At 35.3% G+C, this 24,535-nt stretch overlaps 1 protein-coding gene across 2 annotated transcripts in view; it reads right to left on the bottom strand.

Annotated features, from left to right (window-relative positions):
* The window catches only part of LOC123672228 (dynein axonemal heavy chain 8-like), a 133,542-nt gene that overhangs the window by 18,412 nt on the left and 90,595 nt on the right, over positions 1–24,535 (bottom strand). For both annotated transcript variants that reach the window (XM_045606244.1, XM_045606243.1), the window contains exons 47-55: positions 23,818–24,044; positions 21,192–21,414; positions 19,048–19,224; positions 18,796–18,969; positions 17,024–17,239; positions 15,180–15,317; positions 13,632–13,928; positions 8,527–8,711; positions 674–936 (exon numbers count right to left, since the gene is read on the bottom strand). In XM_045606244.1, the coding sequence (XP_045462200.1) occupies positions 674–936; positions 8,527–8,711; positions 13,632–13,928; positions 15,180–15,317; positions 17,024–17,239; positions 18,796–18,969; positions 19,048–19,224; positions 21,192–21,414; positions 23,818–24,044 (1,900 nt within the window). The remainder of the gene's footprint in view (positions 1–673; positions 937–8,526; positions 8,712–13,631; positions 13,929–15,179; positions 15,318–17,023; positions 17,240–18,795; positions 18,970–19,047; positions 19,225–21,191; positions 21,415–23,817; positions 24,045–24,535) is intronic.

Genomic DNA, 24,535 nt, shown 5'->3' on the forward strand with positions numbered 1-24,535 from the left:
GCCGCGCCTGCTCAATATTGACTAAAAGCAACAACGCATACATACAACTGATATTTACTACTTCTTGTTTTTATGACATCCTGAACAGGGGGTATGCCATGGTAAAATTGAAATAATTGCCATTCCAACTGCTTGACCACTCAGCTCATTCTCTAGATCTGGCCCACACTTGATTACTGGCTTTTTGCAGACGTCAAAAGACGTTCCAGTGAAAGTGATTTGGGTCTGATGAAAAAGTGATTGCCGTGGTTGGAGTCTATTTCGAAAGTAATGATGAATCTTTCTACAGAAAAGTTATTCAATTTAAAGCAGCATTGGAGTAGGCTGTTTGTTATTCGTTTCCGTGGCAACTACTTAAGGTTTTATCTTATTGGTTATTAGCCGTGTGATTTACTTTTCAGATAATACCGTGTTGGTTGCAGATCGTGCTTTCTCTTCACGGTAAAGTAAATCACCCAGTTTTACGTTGCACAGTGCTTAAAATAGGGAGTTACATAGATGGCGAGATGTACATATTTCGTTACTTTGCGTAGGGGGAGTAGAAAAGTATTTTACATACGATGGGAGTAAAGTTCTGCTTTCGGAGATAATCTAAAATGTATTTACTTATTCGAAGAAAGTTAATGTTTCTAGGATGAACACTTCAAATGAATCCTGCTGATAAATCGCTCACCTTTGATGGTTACAGTGAAGTCTACGACAGATGTCCTTGCGAAGATTTCAGGAGTGTACGATGGATTTGCTAGCTTAGTAGTCATATAAACTTTGAAATCCATATTGACGTCTACTTCCTTGTCTCCAACTTTCACTTTGTACGAAGTTCCGGACTTTATGTATGACTTTTCCAAAACAGCATCCAATACAGGATCCAGCTCTTCGCCAATATCCTCAATTATCATCGGATAACCTAAACTCACCGCATCTTCTATATGATTCCTATAAATATATATTTATCAATTTTCATCGATTTGAATAACTGCTGTTCAAAGGATTAATTAATTTAAGAGCTTGAACTTTCAGAGAATGTATGTGCACATGCTAACCAATAAGTACATCTTGTTAATCTATAAGAGTCCATGTCAGTGTATATACAGGGTGAGTCTTTGACTTGTACATATATTTCAACCGAAGATTCCTGAGGTCAATAGAAACCCTTTTTTCATTCACCATTTTTTCCGATTCGGCCCGGTTAAAAAGATACAGGCTGTTGAAAATCGATAAAAAAATGTCATTTTCCGTTATATCTCGGAAATGGTTGTATAGAAAAAAATGAATTTCGGGATATAGTTTTTCATGTATGTGATGAATCTTCTCCGTACACAAAATTTTATCCACATCTCCCCGTTTCTTCATTATGAACACTTCATCCCATAAAAATACCAGAAATTCGAAGAACTGAACTCTTAAAAGTAACTAGGACGTTCATTGAAGGATATTTAGCTAATTTGAAAAATAAAAGTATTCTTCATATTTTCTCGTATATTGAGCCGTTTTCGAGTAATATGTGTTTAAAAAAAAAAAAAATCTGTGAAATTCAAAAAATTGGGTACTTTGGCTAATTGCAACTCTGATAGAAAAGACTCACAGAAATGAATATTTGCTACGTTGTCAGGTCAAAAATCATGGATTGAAACACTGAATTTACATTGACAAGTGAGGGAACCAGCCGACTCAGTTTGAAAATAAAGTGATTTGAATAAGCTCACCCATTGAGAAAATTCAATTCTTTTTGGTAAATCCGTCGGCAATAAAGCTTGTACCTTTTGAATATGGTATGGGTACAATCCTTGATCTCTCAAGCTGCGATCCACCGTAGATTGCGATATGTTATATCGCAATGCGAGACGTCTCGTACTTGTTTCGGGGTGCTGTTTCACGTCATCTAGAACATCATCCATTGCTCTTGATCGCATTCGGCCATTATCCACCATGTTAATAGCGAGGGTTCCATGATCACGCAATCTTTGAACAATCCTTAAGAAAGTTCTCTCATTTGGCTGTCTCCTATTTGGAAACAGCCTTCCATAAGCTTCTTTAGCTCTTCTCGCAATTTTCCATTTGTGAAATAGCATTCCAACATATCTACCATCTCCTGGTTAGAATACATTCTGCTAATTTCCACTTAACACACTTAAAGAACTTCACAAACACTTTACACTAAACAAACACCTTACACTAAGCAAACTAAACACACTTAACACTTAACAAGTTAAACGCACTTAGGTAACACTTAACAAACTAAATACACTAAATACTTATCATTTATATTAAACAAAGCAACAGAAATCATGATACCATAAATTCGAATTTCAATTGTTTTCGGATCATTCTATGCGCATGACCGATCAACATAGAAGAATGTCGAATAATTTTTTAAACAAACCATCAAATTTATGAATTAATAAATTTACTTTATTCTGAATTTCATTAAATGTAATAATTAGTATCATCCGAAATGTTAAATGGAATTTTGTATAATAAAATAAGTCATAATATGCTAGATTACCGTATGTTATGAACGATTTGAACTATTGCGCATGGCCTCAGAGTTTATTACTCTATGCGCATGGCCAAACTGAAAATTTGAGAAATCTCGAAGAATTGTGGTTATGTTTGGCAAACAAATGGAATATGTAATTCGATATTTGATTCGAAAATATTTTATGTTTCAATAAGAAACAACATAGTTCGGCATAAGTAAGTTACTAAGTTATATAATATGAATAATATATTGAATAATTATTGTATTTTTTCAGATCTCCTAATGATTCATCGAATCATTCAGAAAAACACCATAATGAATTTAATTGGACGACGATTTTCCTTCGTGATTTATTCCGTGAAGATGATTGCCCACTAGATACAGAGAAGTTTCAGATGACCTGTATTTGAAGAGAATCTTGAACCCCTTCAAATTAAATCCAACCGGAAACAGTTTGCTGTTCATGATTTCATAAGGATAATTTTCCCATATAATGAATGGAAAAGTAAATTGATTAATTGAAATAACCAAAAATCTACAATACAATGATTCTGTTGATAAATTCAACTACTTGAATGAGTGAAGCACTAGTTCTGTAATGAATATTTATTCAAACTTCATACTCATCGATGTACTGAAAAATAATTTCAAAGTCACTGATTTCACCATTAACGCAGATCCTATCCTATTATCTAGTACATGAACTGATCCAATCCATATGTTTCAGAATCAATAGCTATTGATATTTTAAGGCATATACATAGTTTGTAGTTACTGTCCTTGGTTTATAGATATTATAATAATATAATGAATACATCTGAGATCAGGAATCATTGAGAATTAATTCGAATAATGGCAGGCCTAATTTAATAATTATTGGCTAAATATTGAATGTTTTTTATTTCACACAATCCATCTGAGGCTAAATGAATCTACGTAAGAAGTATAAGAGTAAAAAATGTTAAACCTGGTTATTTATAAATTAAATGAAAATATAGTTAATTTATTATTATGGTAGTTTGTACTTCAATTCCTGTTTTTTGATATGCATTTTTTTGTTTCAGTACTGTAAAATCTACATTTCAAATTGCTTTGAATGTTGTATACCTACTGTAGGGCACAAGAGAAATATTTTTCTATTTTGATTTGAATACTGGATTTATAGTAAAAAAGTGGATTTGGCAATAATACATGATTTCAAGTCACTGTTAATCTTTCGATAAGTTTATCAAAAGCTTCAGTTTATTGAGTACTTTTGAAAAAAAGGTATACCTTATAAGAATTCGAAATTTATTTTACATGTAGTTGATATGTGAAAACAAAAAAAAAAGATTACATAATTGTTGGGAAGTTTCATAATATTTTCAGTTCATCTGTTCGATAACAAACAAGTAAATTTACTTGTACGTTGTACTTCCTTTTTTCTAGCCGAATACCATTTTACCATCTTCAGGAAAATAAAATTTTCGAAGATGTTGATTATAACATTGATAATATTAGGGAAAGACTAATTGCTTCTTTATTATCGAAAGTACTCGAGAGCATTTTTTGGAGTTACCTATTGGGTATCAAATTTTCAGATAGAATATTGGCATTAGTGAACACTAAGAAGAAAAGGATTTCAAATATTTTCATGATAACAAATTACTGAGCTCTGGCACAGCCCTATAATATGAAGATATTTCATTAAAGTTAATATTCTATTTTGAATTATTCTGATCGAAACTCATTTTCAAATGAATTTTCACAAACTAGGCTCCTTATAAAATAACACCAATCAAGATCTGAAATCCCATTGAAAACTGCTGCTACCAAACATTACTATAATCTTCTTCCAGTCTTCTGAGCTTTCATCGATACATAACAATACATCCTAAAATTTCATTTTTACGAGATTGAATACTTCTATCCATTTGCTATTCGATAATTTCATCCTAGAACATTTGATTGACATACTTTTAAGAGGGCCAAAATTGTTTTAACGTGAGAATAAATAAAAAACTTCAGTGAGTTGAAAGAAGCAGAATATTCAATAGTGGATATTCATATTGAATACCACCATTTAATTTTTAATACAAAAATCAAGATCAATAATTAATCAATAATGGAATATTGAAGATTCATGAAACTTATAAGCTTCTAGGATGAAAAAGGAAAAAAATTATATTCCTTCTGGAAATTATTTATTCCTCCTCATACTACTGTTATTTTTAACAAGATAAAATCGGAATTTTTCCATCACAAAATTACCTCTGTGTGATACAGAGGTGATTCCATCTTCCACATAAATCCATTCATGAAACTGCCTTTTCATTTTCGAGCTAAGTTATTGTGTAGGTACTTAGATAAAGTATTCTGGGTTCATTCAATCCAAAATGCAAGCGTTCTTACACCTCTTACTACCTTAAAAATTTAAAACTTTTCTCACTGATTCCATGATAATAAGAATTCAAATTGAACACTGGTTTGAATACCACTTTTTTGCTGACCTCTAGATAACAGAATATACTCAATTAGCCCAAAATTCTAGTAATGTACAAAACTTCAACCGTTTGTTGGGTTTCTTGAATTTTATTGACAAAACATAACATAACCTTTAAACATAACATTACAGATGCGAGATGATTAGTATTCATAGGTACATAGATTTAGCTTATTATTCTGTAGGTTTTTTGTCATTATAGTGTTCTGTGATTGTAAACTTGGCAACGTGGGAAGTCCACAGATTATTATCATTTATGTTTATTTACCTATATGAAAATGAAAGGTTATATGAATAGGTAACTCTTTTACGAAACGATGTGAAAAAGCGAAAATAAATGAATGGATATGAATATCAGATTTAATATGGGTGGTTGCAAGCTGAATTTTTTATTATTATCGAATATAAAATAGAAATCAAGAGAAAAATAATCAACATATTTATCTCCCACGAAATTGCTATAACTCATTTATTATATTGAAAATAATACTTCGGTCACCAAAGGGAATGGAAAAAGTGAGTTTATGCTTGTTTTGCTAATATACAGGGTGTCCCATAAGTGGCACGTCACAGTGACACCGGAGGTAGGTCAGCTAAAGAGGGTGTTTGATTGTCTCAGTCTTTACTTGTCGGAAATTCATCTTGATGATTAAAAAGTAAAATAACTTATTTCCGCTTTATATATTTATTTTCACAACAATTGTTTCGTCATGATAACATGACTTCGTCAGGTGAGCATGGTAACTAACTACATATTTCGGATACAGTTCTTTAAATAGTTGAAAAAAATATGGTGTGAAATATAATAAAATAATAAAATAAAATCCTGGGAATTCTTGGGTTTCAAAACAGGTTGAGTAAGGGTGATCTATTTAGGTCCGTTTGGTCGTTTAGGAGAATCTGTTTTTTATGGTACCTATTTATCTCCATTGCTTCAAGGAAATTCAATTTTAGGGTCTTATTTTCTACGTGCAAAATTTCGAAATTGTTGTCGAAATCATGCCCGGTCTCTAACAGATGTTCTGCATATGTTGAATTACAAGTTCCGCTAACGTATGCTTTCTGATGTTCTCCTATCCTAGTCCTAAATGATCTTCCTGTTTGACCAATGTATACATATGGGCAAGTACCACAATTCAACTTATAGACTCCAGACTTTCTAAAAAGTCTGGAGTCTATAAGTTGAATTGTGGTACTTGCCCATATGTATACATTGGTCAAACAGGAAGATCATTTAGGACTAGGATAGGAGAACATCAGAAAGCATACGTTAGCGGAACTTGTAATTCAACATATGCAGAACATCTGTTAGAGACCGGGCATGATTTCGACAACAATTTCGAAATTTTGCACGTAGAAAATAAGACCCTAAAATTGAATTTCCTTGAAGCAATGGAGATAAATAGGTACCATAAAAAACAGATTCTCCTAAACGACCAAACGGACCTAAATAGATCACCCTTACTCAACCTGTTTTGAAACCCAAGAATTCCCAGGATTTTATTTTATTATTTTATTATATTTCACACCATATTTTCTTCAACTATTTAAAGAACTGTATCCGAAATATGTAGTTAGTTACCATGCTCACCTGACGAAGTCATGTTATCATGACGAAACAATTGTTGTGAAAATAAATATATAAAGCGGAAATAAGTTATTTTACTTTTTAATCATCAAGCTAAAGAGGGACCTAACCAGCCCAACATGACCCCAGTAAAAGTGGCACGGTTTTCGAGTTATTACCAAATTACGTTTTTTAGTGAATTTTCACCTTTTTTAACATTGTCAGGGTCAGAATTCTGCTGGAAAGCTCTCGAAGCTTATTTTTTTTGTTGTAATGGAATCTTAAATAGTTATTTAAGATGACATGAGTATGATTCTGTCAAAAAGTTATGTGGATTTCCGTAAATTAATGGATAAATCTTGATTTCAATTGCTAGCAAAACGAGAACTTCGACTTTGGACACCTGCTGTGAAAAAAAAATCCTTGAAACAAAACGAGCAAGTAACATCAAAAATTTGGGCATTTTAGACAGATTTAGAAATGGTACAATACACGAATCTTATGCCCATAAAACTAGGTATTTTGAAACTAGGAACCCCGCTATCAGGTAATTTTGCCGCTTGCTATGACATTACATTTGATACCGGGCTTTGTTATTATTTGTTAAAGTCACAATAGGGAAAAAGATGGATTAGGGGAAGCGAAAAAGGAATATTATTAAAAAAAGGTAAATTAATTAAAAACAGACTTAACTTTCGATTATTTATTTAATTCTTAAATCTAACTTACAGTAAATGTTCAAACTGTTTCCCTCGGACTCTAATGCATAAATGACACCGTTTTATAAAATTACGATTCAATTTTCTTAAACTAATTTCTGATATGGTCCGGGCTGCGTCGAATACGCGTTCACGCAATTATTATTATCGGAAATTAGTTTAAGAAAATTGAATCGTAATTTTATAAAACGGTGTCATTTATGCATTAGAGTCCGAGGGAAACAGTTTGAACATTTACTGTAAGTTAGATTTAAGAATTAAATAAATAATCGAAAGTTAAGTCTGTTTGCAATTAATTTACCTTTTTTTTCAATAATATTCCTTTTTCGCTTCCCCTAATCCATCTTTTTCCCTATTGTGACTTTAACAAATAATAACAAAGCCCGGTATCAAATGTAATGTCATAGCAAGCGGCAAAATTACCTGATAGCGGGGTTCCTAGTTCCAACTTAGTTAAGTAGGGCATCGGTAAAATGATGAAAATACCTAGTTTTATGGGCATAAGATTCGTGTATTGTACCATTTCTAAATCTGTCTAAAATGCCCAAATTTTTGATGTTACCTGCTCGTTTTGTTTCAAGGATTTTTTTTCCACAGCAGGTGTCCAAAGTCGAAGTTCTCGTTTTGCTAGCAATTGAAATCAAGATTTATCCATTAATTTACGGAAATCCACATAACTTTTTGACAGAATCATACTCATGTCATCTTAAATAACTATTTAAGATTCCATTACAACAACAAAAATAAGCTTCGAGAGCTTTCCAGCAGAATTCTGACCCTGACAATGTTAAAAAAGGTGAAAATTCACTAAAAAACGTAATTTGGTAATAACTCGAAAACCATGCAACTTTTACTGGGGTCATGTTGGGCTGGTTAGGTCCCTCTTTAGCTGACCTACCTCCGGTGTCACTGTGACGTGCCACTTATGGGACACCCTGTAGTAACCCATTTCCAAAGTTCAAATGGTATAAATTTATGCTTGGGAAAACTTCAGTGGGCTGATTTCCAGGATCGGCATAGCTCATTATGAAAACTTAAAATGGCCATATCTTTTCAACCGAGCCGAATCGGAAAAAATGGTAAATGAAAAAAGTGTTTCTTTTGACCTCAAGAATCTACGGTTAAAATATATGTACAAGTCAAAGACTCACCCTGTATATAAACTACTGCCAATCATTAGAAGTTTATGAAGAACTCAGCAAACTAATTTTTAAAGTACACCTTTCGGGAATTAGAGACATTGCAACCAAGGCTTTAGCTTTATGAAACAACGTACCTGAAATATTTGTGATTGAGAGATGTAACAATCAGATTGTTATCCTTCTCCTTGTTCTTTATCCAAGACTTTCCCTGGCTCTGGGGATCTATAAGTAACGGATACCTGGAGGCCGTTGTTACGATAATGCCATTTTGAAGAGACAACTCATCCGTTGGCAGTCCTTGAATGTTCCATTCCCCCATCTATCAGATAAAGTCAGGTTAGTTACATCATAATCCAAGAAGGCGTCGACTGACTTTTATGAAATTATGCCTATTGGCTTTCTCTTTGTCCCGAATGATAATATAATAATCAGAACATTCAATTGATACAACAAAATAAGGAAACTGATGAGGAGGTACGATATTTCCCGGACATTCTCATAATTTAAGAAACCAGCATCACCAACATAACTGATACGGGTCTTATACCTAATATCATAGCAAACTCCAAAAATTTTCAAAGATAATGAGACTTCAAGAATCAATGTACCTATATGGCTTTGCAATAAGGGGTTTCATTTTGAATCGCCCGATATAACAGCTGTCACTTTTGAAGCTGACATCTTTTGACATTTGACAAAAGCTATTACTAAAATTAGAACAATACACGATTCAAGAACGCATTGAAATTGTTGAAAGTCACGACAAAAATGGTGAAAATTTTGCAGTAACAGTTCGCAAAACTAAAACAATTTTGGGACGTTGTGGAGTACCTTTAGGCCGGCGATATAGTGATACCGGTGGAAACATTTGATCTGTTGGGAAAAGTAACTGATGTGGAGCATGGAAAACGTGTGCGTTGCTCAAGATCTAGTGAGAATATAGCTGCTGAAGCTCGTTTTATTCACGAAAACCCAGGTTTTTCGATTCTTCTTCATTCTTGGGAGTTAGACATTCCACACACGACATTACACTGTATTTTGCATGAAGACCAAGGTTTTAAGGCTTTTGAAGTTCAACTCTAACCGGTCGATGAAGGCATCTATTATTTTCAAAGGAAAAATTGAATGCCGGAATGGTATTGAACAAGACTATTTCATGAGAGATCATAAATACTTGTTAACAAGGGTATTCGGCGCTTTCAGCAGAATCAACAGTTGTTATTCTATGAATTTTCTGCTGAACGCCTTCTATCGGTTTCCGCTATGGAGCGTATGCTACGGAGCAGTCGCCATCTTTGGTAGCGAATTTATTTTATGCTACTTTTTGGTGATATGTTGAGTAACTGACATCAGTAACAGTTGTGACAGTGATTTCGGGATGAAATTCAAATTTCAAATAGAGCAATAATGGAAACTGAAAAATATACGTTTATTAACATTCTGAAATGTTACTCGAAATAAATTTCCCATATATTAAAGAAGAAAATTGTAATTAGACCATAAGCAAACTTGGGAATAAAAATCGATATTATAACAGAAGACTAAAGACCAGTAGTCTGTAGTATTGTCTCTCATCATAACGTAACCTTCAAGAAGGACCCACAGAATCTATTGCTGTCAAGAAAAGGAGCAATCCACCCAGCAGAGAATATTAACACTAACAAACTGATACTTATCAGTAGCGGAGCTACTTACGCTACAGATCTTTCTGTTGAACGCGCCCATTGTAATTTTTGGTAACAACAAGTAAGATGCATAGAAACTTACTTTCAGACAAAACGAGACATATTTCTGATTCATGACTACTTGATTTTCGGAGATGATGACATTTTCAGACGCATAAAGCGTATACAGGGTGGCCACTTTTTCAATGGGATTGTATTGGTAACTTTTAATCCATAAGAGTTAGAAGGTCGGTCAAATGGAGAAAAAGTTGCATGCATAGAAGCATTATCAAGCAGTTCAAACAAATCGAGATTATCAGGGCCGGTTATTGAGATATCATAAGAAAAGTAAATTATGTCATTTTGATTTTTCTTTTTTTCCCACTTTATTTCAAATATTATCAAAAAATGTTTCAGGAATTTTTTATTCGACAGTAAATTATCCTCAATTTGACGTAATCAGATTTCGTATCCAACGTTTCGTGCTCTCTGGGCCACCCTCAACCTCTTTTTGTTCAATACGGACCTGTATATTTTATGACACTTTTCAAAATAACTTTTAACGCTGAATTCAATGATATGTCATACAATGTCATTCAAAGTTGATTTTCAGGTGATTTTGACCCTTATCCAATTTTCTTCGGGTCGGATCTGTATTACCTTCATTTAGTTTAATTAACAACATGCAATATGCAATAAATTTCGATAAGAAAATCAACTTACCCATCTTGAACCAAATGGAACATATTAGAATCAAAGCAAGAAACCAGTATACTGGTTTCTTGGTTCTTCTTTTATAATAATCATTTGAATATTTCAATTCATAATAATTAAACGAAAGTATCATTTAATGAAAGAAAAATCAAATGATTATTCGAAAGTAAATAAAAATTAATGAAGTAAGTGTTCGAAAAGTCCACCATTTTGTAAAATGCACTTTACGGTTCTGGAACCCATACTTCTTATACATTCGCTTGTTTGGTCTCCTTGAATACCTTCCAAAACATTCTCAATTCTCTCGCGAGGTATCACTATTGTTGTATTTGTCATTTGAATCGTTGAAACAAATTACAGAATCGAACTTTTGAAATCATTACGATATAATTTATGCAAGGCTTGGTATTCAAATTTAAAATCATTGTATTCGCGTCTCTTGACTATTTTATTACCAGCAGTTCTTGAAAAATTCCATTCACTGGCCACAGTTTTCGATTTTTTTTCTGGGTTCGATTGAATTTGGGTCAGAACATTGATATCGTTAATAGACTTGTTTTTTCTTACATAAACACCATTAAATTTGGATGAGGGTCAAAATCACCTGAAAATCAACTTTGAATGACATTGTATGATATATCGTTGAATTCAGCGTTAAAAGTTATTTCGAAAAATGTCATAAAATATGCAGGTCCGTATTGAAAAAAATGAGGTTGAGGGTGGTCCAGAGAGTACGAAACGTTGGATACGAAATCTGATTACGTCAAATTGAGGATAATTTACTGTCGAATAAAAAGTTCCTGTAACATTTTTTGATAATATTCGAAATAAAGTGGAAAAAAAAGAAAAATCAAAATGACATAATTTACTTTTCTTATGATATCTCGAAAACCGGCCCTGATAATCTCGATTTGTTTGAACTACTTGATAATGCTTCTATGCATGCAACTTTTTCTCCATTTGACCGACCTTCTAACTCTTATGGTTTAAAAGTTACCAATACAATCCCATTGAAAAAGTGGCCACCCTGTATACTTATTCGACATTTCTCGTGATTCGCGACTTTCAGGCCTTTGAGTATAGAATAATAATATTTTATATTTTATGCTCGTGACAATCTTCTATATTCTGAATATGAATATTCTGAATATTCAATATGAACTGAATTGTAATTTCTTGTTAAAGTTTGTAGTGTCTCAAATCAGTATTTAATGTTCAAACGCCGCCAGACAGCGGGAATTCGGACAATTCTGAAAAGCGCCAACTTACAGACCTCTGGTAAATTTTCATCAAAGCAACAGGTGGACTTTCTCAAAAAGTTTGAAACAAAATCGAATCAGTGCACACATCAGGCCGCAAGTAAACTCTAAAAACCGTATCCGTGACGGCCATTTGGCTGATATAGTTTTTCGTCGGCAAATATTCACGAAGATATTTCTCTCAAAATATAACCTTTTTTTTTAAATCAAAATGAAACCTGGAAAACCCTTTCGAATGTTAGTTTGTTGGCTGCTGATCATAACAATTGGTCCACAAAGGTTTTAACTGTATTGGAAAAAAGGAAATAATTATGATATTGATATGAGATTTTGGAATTTTGCATTCAAAAGTCGCATCAGTCAGAATTCAATATAAGTTTGAGATTTCATTTAAAAATAACCATTATTTGAATTTGATAAAAAATGGCAATATTCTTATGGAAGCCCATTAGATTTGTAATGATTACATGTTCTCCATATTTTAGAAATGTATTGTGTCACCGAAACAATAGCCGAATATTTATCAAGACAACGTCCGCTGGGTCTGGTTCATGCAAATAGTTGAAATAAATGTCGGCATATAGTATAGGATCCCGATATAAAACGACCTTCACCGAGATGTATATTTGACGAAACGTATTTTATATTTAATTTAACATGTCAATAAATATATCATATATGGGTTGCCTAACAAATTTTAGTCCAGAGTAGGTTTAATTAATAATTGAAAAAATTTTTTTTTTTACATTTCACCGGTTTGATTATTAGATAAATTCTATACCAATCGAAAGTATGAAGCCCATAGAATGTGCAAATGTTAGGTTGCCTATTTTTTTCCGGTCACAACTCTCGGGTAGCCAGGTATAAACAGGTAAATCTATACTAGCATTTTGCAATGGTCTGATTATTGAATCAAAATCAATAAAATTGAAGATTATTTTATTATGAACACGGTGGTATAGGGTTGCCTGCGAAAAATCAGTCCCGAATCCCGGTTGTCGAATTTTAAAAAGTTAAATATTGCTGCGAGTGAATGTGTGCGACTGAGAGGTCCCAATCAACCATCTCATGCGATAGAAGAGGACACAGCATAGCAGCTGTTTGAAGTCCGTCCAGTGAAAGAAAGAGAGTGCGCATGCTATTTGTTCCTGGAAATGAAAAGGATAGCGATAGACTCGTATATGCGTGCATCATTTTGGAGTAGATTGTCGCTATAATCACAACTGAAAAAACGTGCTACTATTTATTGTTGGAAAAATGGTGATTGGTATAGAATTTGTCTAATAATCAAACCGGTGAAATGTTTAAAAAAAAATTCTTTTTAATTATTAATTAAACCTACTCTGGACAAAAAATTTGTTAGTCAACCCATATGTGATATATTTATTGACATGTTAAATTAAATGTAAAATACGTTTTATCAAATAAGCATCACGGTGAAGGTCGTTTTATATCGGGATCTTAGACTATATAGAATTGAAGATTTCGCTATTGTTTAGAGATTCACTGATTTGTAAGTGCTCGTTCCCTGAACAGTCAGCTCTATCATATCGTCACGACATGTGTATATGATGAATAGAATGATGATTTTCGACCACTTACAGTTGCAGTGTCTGTGAGGCTTTCTATTATGCTTAAAGTAGCTGTAACAGGTATCTTGCGCCTAATTAGTGCATCCAGCCAGGTCTTCTGTAGAGTGTTCCTGAATTCTTGATTGAAAGGCCCAGAATAGCCCAAAAATCCAACCAATATGACGATGTCGCCGACAAGGCGCTCAGTTTCGGCCTTGAATTGCTGCAGTTGTGCGGTCCAACGAATTCTTTCACCTCCCAAGCCGCTTATGAGAGCTGTAGCTGCGTCCATTTTATTCTTGACTTTCATCGCATCATCCAGAACCGCCTGAAAATATTGAAATCCAAATTTTTCGGAATAATATTGCAACAAAATGATCTAGTCAGAGAGTTAGAAATTGCGCGGCTACACGATGAGATCCCCAATTATTATTAACGGGTGTTTTTTTTCGAGGTATATAACTTTAAATTGGCATTTCTGTTCAAGATGGCGACCGATTTAACAGCTGTTAAGTGATTTATTCTCAGTTTGGTTTGGCAATTTATCATAAATAGACTCACGCCTGAACAACGCTTGAAAATAGTGCAAGTTTATTTCGAAAATAATGGTTCTGTGCGGAATACGTATCGCGCACTACGTCCATTTTATTTTGTTTAGCGATGAAGCGCACTTCTGGTTGAATGGCTACGTCAACAAACAAAACTGCCGCATTTGGAGTGAAGCTAATCCTCAAGTGTATGTCGAAACACCGTTACATCCAGAAAAACTAGCTGTTTGATGCGCTTTATGGGCTGGTGGAATCATTGGTCCGTACTTCTTCAAAAACGATGATGGCCAGAACGTTACAGTCAATGGTGATTGGTATAGAGCCATGATTACTTACTTTTTCATTTCTGAATTGAACAACCATGATGTCCAGGAGCTGTGGTTCCAACAAGACGGTGCAACATGTCACACAGCTCGTTCCACAATCGATTTATTGAAAGACACGTTTGGCGACCGCCTTATTTCACGTTTGGGACCTGTGAATTAGCCTCCAAGATCTTGTGATTTAATACCACTGGACTACTTTCTGTGGGGCTATGTAAAGTCGTTGGTCTATGCGGATAAGTCACAAACCCTTGACCATTTGGAAGACAACATTCGCCGTGTTACTGCCGATGTACGGCCACAAATGTTGGAAAAAGTCATCGAAAATTGGACGTCCAGATTGGACTACATCCGAGCCAGCCGTGGCGGTCATATGCCAGAAATCATATTCAAAATGTAATGCCACAAGATTATCTTGCGGATAAATAAAATTCATGTCAATCGAATAACCCATCGTTGTTTTATTGCAATTCAAAGTTCTATAGCTCTAAAAAAACACCCTTTATAAACCGCAAGAAAGTGCACTGGAAAATTACCGATAAAGTGCTTCTTTTACACATAGTAATTTTATAGGTTACTAGTATTTTCCGCTAGTAAACTAGCTAAATGTAAACGGATCATTGGAATCTCAACGTTCGAATTCAATCTAGGTGATCCCTGAAGTTGGATCGCTCAGATGTAATTTTATAATAGAAGATTGCAATTTACCTGTTTGCGAGTCATGGCTTCTTCGTATAACTCTTGACACTGTCTCACTTCTTCCTCCTTGGTGGCTAAAAGAGTCATGGCAGCGTTCAACTCTTCCTGGGCCTTGTTCAACTTGGCCTGTTGAATTTGAAGATTGGCCTAGGAAAATTTCGATTATTCCATAAGAGAAGATGCAGAAAAAACATTTAAGGAAACACTGACGTGAAGTTAGGAGCTCTGGAGCGCTCATTCATGCATGCGTCAATTGAACCCTTGGAGACCTCATAACTGTATACAGGGTGTTTCAAGTTCGACGGCCTATTAGACGTTTCTGGAGAACGGGACCGATTTGAAATCTGAAAATTCGGAATATGACATTGTTCATGATGCTCTATTCAGCTAAAATATTTTCGAAGTTCCGGTATTTCCGGTTATACAAAAATTAAAAAAAAACTTGAACAATGTCATATTCCGAATTTTCAGATTTAAACTCGGCCACGTTCTCCAGAAACGTCTAATAGGCCGTCGAACTTGAAACACCCTGTATAGGTATATATCTGGTCCCCAAAGGTGCACTTGGACCTTGAAGCGTCAGTCCTTTCTTCATTTTTTTCGATATTCTACTTAAATTTTATATGGTTCTGATTTTGCTATCCACATGAAATTTCTGGCAAATTCTTAAGTTAAAAGAAATTCTGATCAAATTCATGTTTCTATCGCTTCTGGAAATCAGTAAAAGGCTTTCACCGAACTACTATTTCGTCGAAATTTTGCAGTTTTCTCTGAATAAGATCCTTACCGTTGGAAAAATATCCCTAATATTTTGCATAATGATGAAGGTATTGAAGAGTATTGAAAATATGCAAAAATATAAGAGGTGTTCCATTTAAAAAATCACTCATTTGTTGAATAATTTTATTTGGGAACACCCTGTATATCAGAAAATAATTTCCAGAGATGCAGAATTGAAAGTACAATGGGAATGTTCTTCAACTATATTCCTTAAACGTCTGGTTTGGCAGCTATGGAAGCCTAACGCACTATTGCAGGACCCTGTATACTTGCAAAATCTCGAACCGATCGAAACTGTAATATTAGAAATAGTGGACAGAATGAGGAAGTTTGGTGTTGCAATGGTTCGGAAAGAACCGCGAAACTTGATTTAGATTCTGCAAAAAACCTGTAGTGCATAGAAATACCCGTTCCATCCTACAGCATTCTTTCAATTTGATGAAAGCATCTATGGTGGAGTATGTAGATTTGAGAACTGCAAAGTATTTCAAACGAAAAGGAATAACTATCCCATAAGAAACCTAAACCTCTTAAATAATTCTGCTGAAAAACTTGAAACCAGATCGAAAGAAAAAAAACCTTCTTTTCCTACAACTGCTATGAAAAGTAGCGTATTCTGCATAGTTTACTCAATTGCAAAACTATATATTGCGTATACAGTGGGAAATATTATTCCCCACGGCACTTTGCCCACACCTCCCTTGGTAGACCAATGAAATTGGGTTTTTGAGTCGTTTCTATGGAAACGTAATAAATTAGCGCATACTGTCAACGAAGGTCATTTTGATTTGAATCAAGTCCATTACTTGAATTATAGAAATTTGTGCAGTTGTAGGAAAAGTATAGTGTGCAACATGTGGAGAAAGTCCTTTTCTCGCTCGTGTGTTTGCGGCACTCGCCTTTCAGGCTCGTGCCACAAACTTCCACACTCGCGAGAAAAGTTGGACTTTCCCCACTTGTTGAACAATATACTATTATCTACATAGCCCAAGTCGCTTTTAAGAACTTTATATTCTCCCTATCAAGTGGAATGTGAATGCCAGAAAAAATTCAAAAAAAGCGAATAACAGTACCTTCAGTGGCAATACTTCTTTATTGACTTCGTAGAAAGAGGCCATGGCAATTGTCCAGGACACCAGTCCTGCAACGTTGCCGCAAACTGATTTTGCCGTCTCGAATGTGTAGAGTTCGTGCCTCAGATATGGTGTTACCAGATCTATTGTTTCGGCGTTGATAGTATCCTTAGGGTATTCCTGAAGCTTGCTCAAGAATTTGGTATCGGCCAACATCTGAAAATACATGACACATGAATGATGAGCGCTCTGAAGCTCTTGAGAATATTGAAAAGTCAAGAATCACAATAACACATTAAAATTTCTAAAACTGAAATGACATAAATTCATCACCAGAATAAAAGGTTTTTTCAATGAGAATCTCTTTCATCACTTTCACGAATTGATTTCTTGATAATATCTTCTGCAGATAGTTCGGGATCTTGTTGAATAACTTAATGCACATATGGTTTGTCACTACCTGAGTTCTTTTAATACGGTGATGTGGAATAAGCAAGTCACCTCTTTTCTTCGTTTCTCACTGATGGAAGTCCTCCAGAGCAGCAAATTTTTGGCCATTCTCAAGTGTATATAACAGGCTGTTCAGTTTATACACAGATGGTAGAGTAAGTATTCTCTCTTTTTTGAAAAGGTCCCTGCAGCTTGTTGTTCTTGAGACCCTACATAAGGCTCTTATTGACTCTTTGCTTAAGAAATACTCTCTTCGCTGCAGAGCTGTAACCCCACAGTAAAATACTGTAGGTTGCTATGGAATGGAAATTAGCTCAGTATGTTAGTCTGCAAACGTCTGGAGAAGATATGGCCCTCATTCGCCTTATAGTAAAAATAGCCGTAGATAATTTACCTGACATCTCATCTATATACGGGTTCCAAGAGAGAGGGTTGTCAAAAACTACACCGATAAACTTTATTGAAAATGAATAAAACAAATGTTCATCACCTATTAATTGAGTAGTGTATATGTATATGTACAAGGTGCGGCACGGAGGGCGGACGTTTTTCAGATGGGCATAACTTTCCCCCACTGAGGACGAGAGAAGTGGGGAAGGTGCCGTTAGACTCGTGTGTTCCTAGCATTTATTTACCAGTTGTCGTCATGGAGCCTTGGACGGTGGAGCATCGTGTTTTCGCCTATGATAGTTTCGTCCGAAATAATGAGTCAGTCACGGTCGTGCAGCGTGAGTTTCGTCGCCATTTCCACATTCATCGGAATAGAGCTATTCCCTCTCGAAACACCATCCTTCGTTGGGTTGAATCACTTCGCAGACGTGGTGAACTGATCAACAGAAGACCAAGAGGACCTGTGCGAACAGTTCGAACGCCTGAAAATGTTGAACGCGTTCGACAAGCCATTCTTCGCAGTCCGTCGAGATCTGCTCGGAAACATGCTGCTGCACTTCGCCTCAGTGATCATTCGGTGAGGCGAATTTTGCATATGGATCTTCGCTTTCACCCCTACAAATTGGCCATTGTGCAACAGTTACACCCCGGAGATTATGCATGCGATGTTGGAGAGAGTCTACGCGAACTTCCAAGAGCGCCTCCAGCACTGCATCACCGATTTCGGCCACCACATGCCTGATGTGATTTTCCACACTTGACTGTCTCAAATGCTATTTCCTTGAGAATCTGATTCCGTCAATAAATGTGTTTTTGAGTAAAAATTAACGCTTTTATTATTTTTTAAAACCATCCATCCTCCGTGCCGCACCCTGTATATGTGTATATGACACAATTCCGAATGAATTGTCCAGATGAAATTAGAATCTAACCTTCAAGGATTCATTCCAGGATGGCAGACAGAAATCCTTCTCATTGACCGTGTCTCTCTGCACCTTGTCCAACTTTCTCTTGAAATAAATCAGCACAACGTCCATAATGATCAAGATCAGGTACGGAGGTTTGCCGAGTTTTCTTACAGTCGCTATATCCGCAGCTTTGATGGTCTGAAAGTTCAAAAATAATTGTTACTTTTCACATTTTTCAGGTGAAAAAGGTCGAGAACGCTGGAACACCCTGCATACTTGAAGAGCCGCTTCGGCAGCATCTAGAGCTGGTTTAGCTGCAAGCAACTTTCCCTCAGCTTCTTTTTGATCGATACTAATGAGGTTCACCAAGTTCTCGGCCCTGTTTTTAACAATCAAGGCTTCTTCTTTGATTTTATTTGCCACCTCCGACGCGGACAGTACTTCGTTCAACACCTGAAAAAAAAAATACCAAGCTGTTTAGGATATAATTAAATTATATGTACAGGGTGGGCAAATAAGCGAGGTAAGCGGCTATATATCAGGATCCACTCATCGTAGAGACTTGCGGTAAAAAATTTTACCACTAAAGTAAACAAAAGAAAACACTGGAAATTGTTTTGAAGTTCATACCTCCACCGCTAGGGGGCGTAATAGCTATCGTCGAGTAGAAAAATGCATTTTACTCGAAAAATGTTCATATTAAGTTGGAAAAAAATATCATCACTGTAAACCTTGGAAAATTCTCTATCTGTTTGAATTGTCACTTTCGATTTTGCGACATCAAATAAGGGTGGGGGAAAGATAGAAATCTGACTGATTGAAATTTCTGTAACTTCAGTTTGGCTCAACATTTTTGAGCAAATTAGATCTTATTTGAGAGACAACATCTTGTTGATTAAGGAAAAGATAAACTCATGATGAATTTGATTCAGCTGCTTCCGATAGGGAGCGCTAAGTCAGAAGTTCATTGTTTTGTTCATTTTTCTCTGAAATTTCAAATGTAATGATAGGATTTTCTTAACAGAAACAAAAATTTCATTGAATTTGCATGAAAAAACCTAAAGGTCGCAAAGCGATAATTTCAGGCGTTCTGAACTCATGGCCGAAAGAAGATATTCTTCAACTGATGCACTGCGAAAAACCAAATTGAGTCTTCAAGTTCTAACAGAAACAGAAATCCCATCAAATTTGTATGAAAAAACCAAAAGGTCGCAAAGCGATAGCTTCAGGCGTTCTGGAGTTATGGCCGAAAGAAGACACAATTTAGTTTTTCAGTGCATCAGTTTAAGAATATCTTTTTTCGTCCATAACTACAGAACCCCTGAAGCTATTGCTTTGCGACCTTTTGGTTTTTTCATACAAATTTGATGGGATTTCTGTTTCTGTTAGAACTTGAAGACTCAATTTGGTTTTTCGCAGTGCATCAGTTGAAGAATATCTTCTTTCGGCCATAAGTTCAGAACGCCTGAAATTATCGCTTTGCGACCTTTAGGTTTTTTCATGCAAATTCAATGAAATTTTTGTTTCTGTTAAGAAAATCCTATCATTACATTTGAAATTTCAGAGAAAAATGAACAGAACAATGATCTTCTGACTTAGCGCTCCCTATCGGAAGCAGCTGAATCAAATTCATCATGAGTATATTTTTTCCTTAATCAACAAGATGTTGTCTCTCAAATAAGATCTAATTTGCTCAAAAATGTTGAGCCAAACTGAAGTTACAGAAATTTCAATCAGTCAGATTTCTATTCTGGGAAATCGAGACGTATGTTTTGTCCGATAGAAGAAGTAAGATGTATCGGTTCATCGGTTGTCGGAAAGAATAGTTAAAGGTTGTTACTATAAAGTTTTCGGTGTTTATTATAGCGGGTTTTGGTTTAATTAACGGACATTTTAAATATATTAGGATTACAGTTCATTAGAAGGTCAGTTTGCATTGTATAAGTCCCATTTTGTTCCATTTCAATCCTTTACCCTGTTCCTTTACTTCCTTATACAGTGCGGTGCTGTGTGGAATAGCAGAGGGCAGTTTATATTGGTAAGAATATTATAACATCATTTTATTGGTTCAAATATAGGGAAAATGCAACACTTTCCCCCACCCTTATTTGATGTCGCAAAATCGAAAGTGACAATTCAAACAGAGAATTTTCCAAGGTTTACAGTGATGATATTTTTTTTCCAACTTAATATGAAAATTTTTCGAGTAAAATGCATTTTTCTACTCGACGATAGCCTTCACGCCCCCTAGCGGTGGAGGTATGAACTTCAAAACAATTTCCAGTGTTTTCTTTTGTTTACTTTAGTGGTAAAGTTTTTTACCGCAAGTCTCTACAATGAGTGGATCCTGAGATATAGCCGCTTACCTCGCTTATTTGCCCACCCTGTACAAGATTATGAACCGAAAATCATATACTTACTTCTTCTGCAGCTTCTGAGGCCTTGTTCACTTCTATTTCTTTCACGGCCAGTTCCTTCCTGAGCTCGTCAACACTGATTTGAGCCTCTACTAACTTAGACAAACCCGTTTTCATTCTGTGTGCTAGCACTTGGATATCGTCGAATTTCATTTTGTACAGAGATTTGTAAAAGTCCAGGAAGGAAATGAAAGTTTTTGGTGTGACGAAAGTTCTTCGTCGGAATCTAAAAACAATATATTCTTTCTGAAACTGAAGGAATAATTGATCTGTTCATTTTAAAAAAAAATTAACGCACATTCTGAAAATCTCAATTTTAATGGAAGTTAACTCTACATTGACTTTATAACTTATTTTTTATGTTCTTTCGGGAAGGTTTTGAACGAAACAAGTCACATTAAATGGAAAAAAAATTCAGGATTTTACCGAATCTTATGTGAAAGAAGAGAAATAAACAATTTTCAAAATACTGGAATGATGATAAGTGATTTAATACTTGGTATTTCCACCCCTTGCATTAATTACAGCTCGGCAACGACGGTTCATACTCAAAATGAGTGATCTTAAAATGTTCTGATCTAATAATTCCCAGATTTCTTTGAGTTGGATTCCTAAGTCATTAAGAGTAGCTGGATGATTTTCTGAACTTCTCAGCCTTCTATTGAGGTTGTCCCAAACCTGCTCAATCGGATTGAGATCTGGACTTCTTGCTGGCCATTCCATTCGAGAGACTTCAACCTCTCCAAGGTACTCCTGAACGATGCGCGCACGATGGGGTCTGGCATTATCGTCCATAAAAATGAAATTTTCACCAATGTATGGGGCAAATGGCACTACATGCTCTTCAAGAATGTTCCTTATATACCTATCAGCATTCATAGCTCCATTATCAACGACCACTAGGTCTGTGCGAGCAGTCAAAGATATTCCACCCCATACCATAATCGATCCTCCCCCGAAACCAGTAGTATTCAGGAAATTGCACTGAGCATATCTTGCATATGGACGTCTGTATACAAGGGAACGTCGATCACAATGGTAGAGGCAGAATCTAGACTCATCTGTGAAGAGAACTCTTTCCCAATCAGCCTCTTCCCAATGGATATGCTCTCTCGCAAAATCCAAACGCGCCCTTCGATGGGCTGGGGTAAGAGCTGGGCCTCTTGCCGCGACACGAGGCCTTAAATCATATTCTCTGAGGCGATTTCTTATTGTCTGAGTGCTAATTTGCACCCCATGAGTTTGCTCAAGCTGATTTTGAAGGATGCGAACGGTTGCAAACCGTTGTCTCAACGAAGAAACTCTCTAGTAACGTTCTTGAATGGCAGTTGTTACCCGTGGTCTACCCTGTCCTGGTCTTCGGACATTCATACCTGTCTCCCTGAATCGCAGCAACATTCTGGACACACTTGTATGGGAAACTCCAAACCTTTCTGCAATTCTTGTGTATGTCCACCCTTCTTCTCGCAAAACTACAGCTTGGGCACATTCCTCTTGGGTCAAATTGCGTGTTTCGCGTTGCATAGCGATGGAGTGTAGAAAATCGAACGAAAAAAAAACTATTGATCACTAGAATTGATCGAGAACAACTGATTTCAGAATGGAGCCAATACATTCAAAATCTGATAATCTCATATTCTTTTATTCCTGCTGGGAAAAAACATCTGTATTGAAGAAACCGTTGAAAGTGGATAACATATGCATGCATAATTCTGATAAAAATAATTATCATTGACAACACCTCCAGTTGTAGAATAAATTTGAGATTTCCATAATGTGCGTTAATTTTTTTGCGCAGTGTAATTCGATAATCGTGAATACTTGAGAAATTGAAGAGAGTTTGAATTTTATAGTTATCATTGAAGATGAAAGAGATTCCATATGTTGAGCAGACTGAACTGAACTCGCTTATACTTTTTCGCTAATCATGGTCGAATCACCAATTGGAATTTGAGTTGAGCATTTATACATCAATGTAGTTAGAAAATTAATTTTTCAAATATTGAGGTTTTTCAGTCGTTACTATTTGAAAGTTAATCAGGATTGATATAAGTTTTATAATTTGTATTTTTTTACTACCAATAGAATCGAATATAAACAATTTCTGGATAACATCAAGCAGTTTGGAACTTATTCCATTTCATCATAATTTCGAAGCCATTTCCCTTTACTTAAAATTTGTGTCATTCATTGTCGCAAATGATTCCACGCATATAATGAGATTAAATTGTCGTATTCATTTCCAACCGATATGGTTACAACGCATTCCACAGTTGGAGAGTGACTGATATCGAAGCCGCAGCCAGCAGCGCAGGCCGCAACTGTAGCCATCCCCACTTCGCCATTGAAAGAACACTCATTTATTGGATATCGCATGACGCAGATGATTTGATTGTTGCACTGTTTCATTATACCATGAGTGTCCTCTGGAATAACGTTGAATATATTTATAAATATAATGATAATAAACCAGTATACAAATTTTTTGATTATTTTTTTTTTTTTAAACTCCCATTGTTTCACTGAAATCAGATGAGAAAAAATTTCGTATTTTTTCGAAGCCATATCTATATATCTGTACAAACACATAATATTTTCATGCAAATTGACAAACATTTTTGGAATTTACCTTTCGAAATATAATATACAAGTTTCGGCAACACCATCTTGGATTTCTCCCATAAGATTGATAAGTTCTAACTTGACTTCTTGTGAACACACTATAGCGAAGCTCTGGAGGAAATGACTGGCTACTTCTGTCAAGGCGTCTCTAGGCCATCTCGCAAACCAATTCACTGTACAACCAGAAATGAGACCGGGGAATTTCAGTGCTCTGCTCCTGAATTTCTCTCCAACCTTTGTGACAAATGTAGAAATTATTCTTTATAATCATAATTAGTATCAACGATTTTTCCGCGAAATATCAATGGTCAAAAAATGTTTAATTTAGAATCACCCATAATTTTAATCTATGGGGCACATATGCGTTTTAACGTGAAATAAAGAGTTCTCATAACTACAATTTACAAGCACTTTTGAAATTTGTTTTGAAGTTATAATACAAACTCGTGTTTTTTTAATGTAAACCATGAAAATTTCTATAACAAATAGAATTGCTTTTCAAAAATGTTAAACATGAAATATAAATTTATTATCAACATATAAAATCATAAAATGTTACAGTTTCTTACCGCATATCTACCAAGTGCCCATCTATGATAATCTGTGAACTTCAGATAATTGAAATATTCGGTGGCCACCAAAGTATTCGGATTCAATACCGGCTTTTCCCAAATTAATTCTCTCAAAAATCGAGCCAAAAATGTGACATTAATTTTTTTCTAGCC

This window comes from Harmonia axyridis, chromosome 2 (assembly GCF_914767665.1).
Source record: "Harmonia axyridis chromosome 2, icHarAxyr1.1, whole genome shotgun sequence".
In the NCBI taxonomy this organism is placed as follows: domain Eukaryota; kingdom Metazoa; phylum Arthropoda; class Insecta; order Coleoptera; family Coccinellidae; genus Harmonia; species Harmonia axyridis.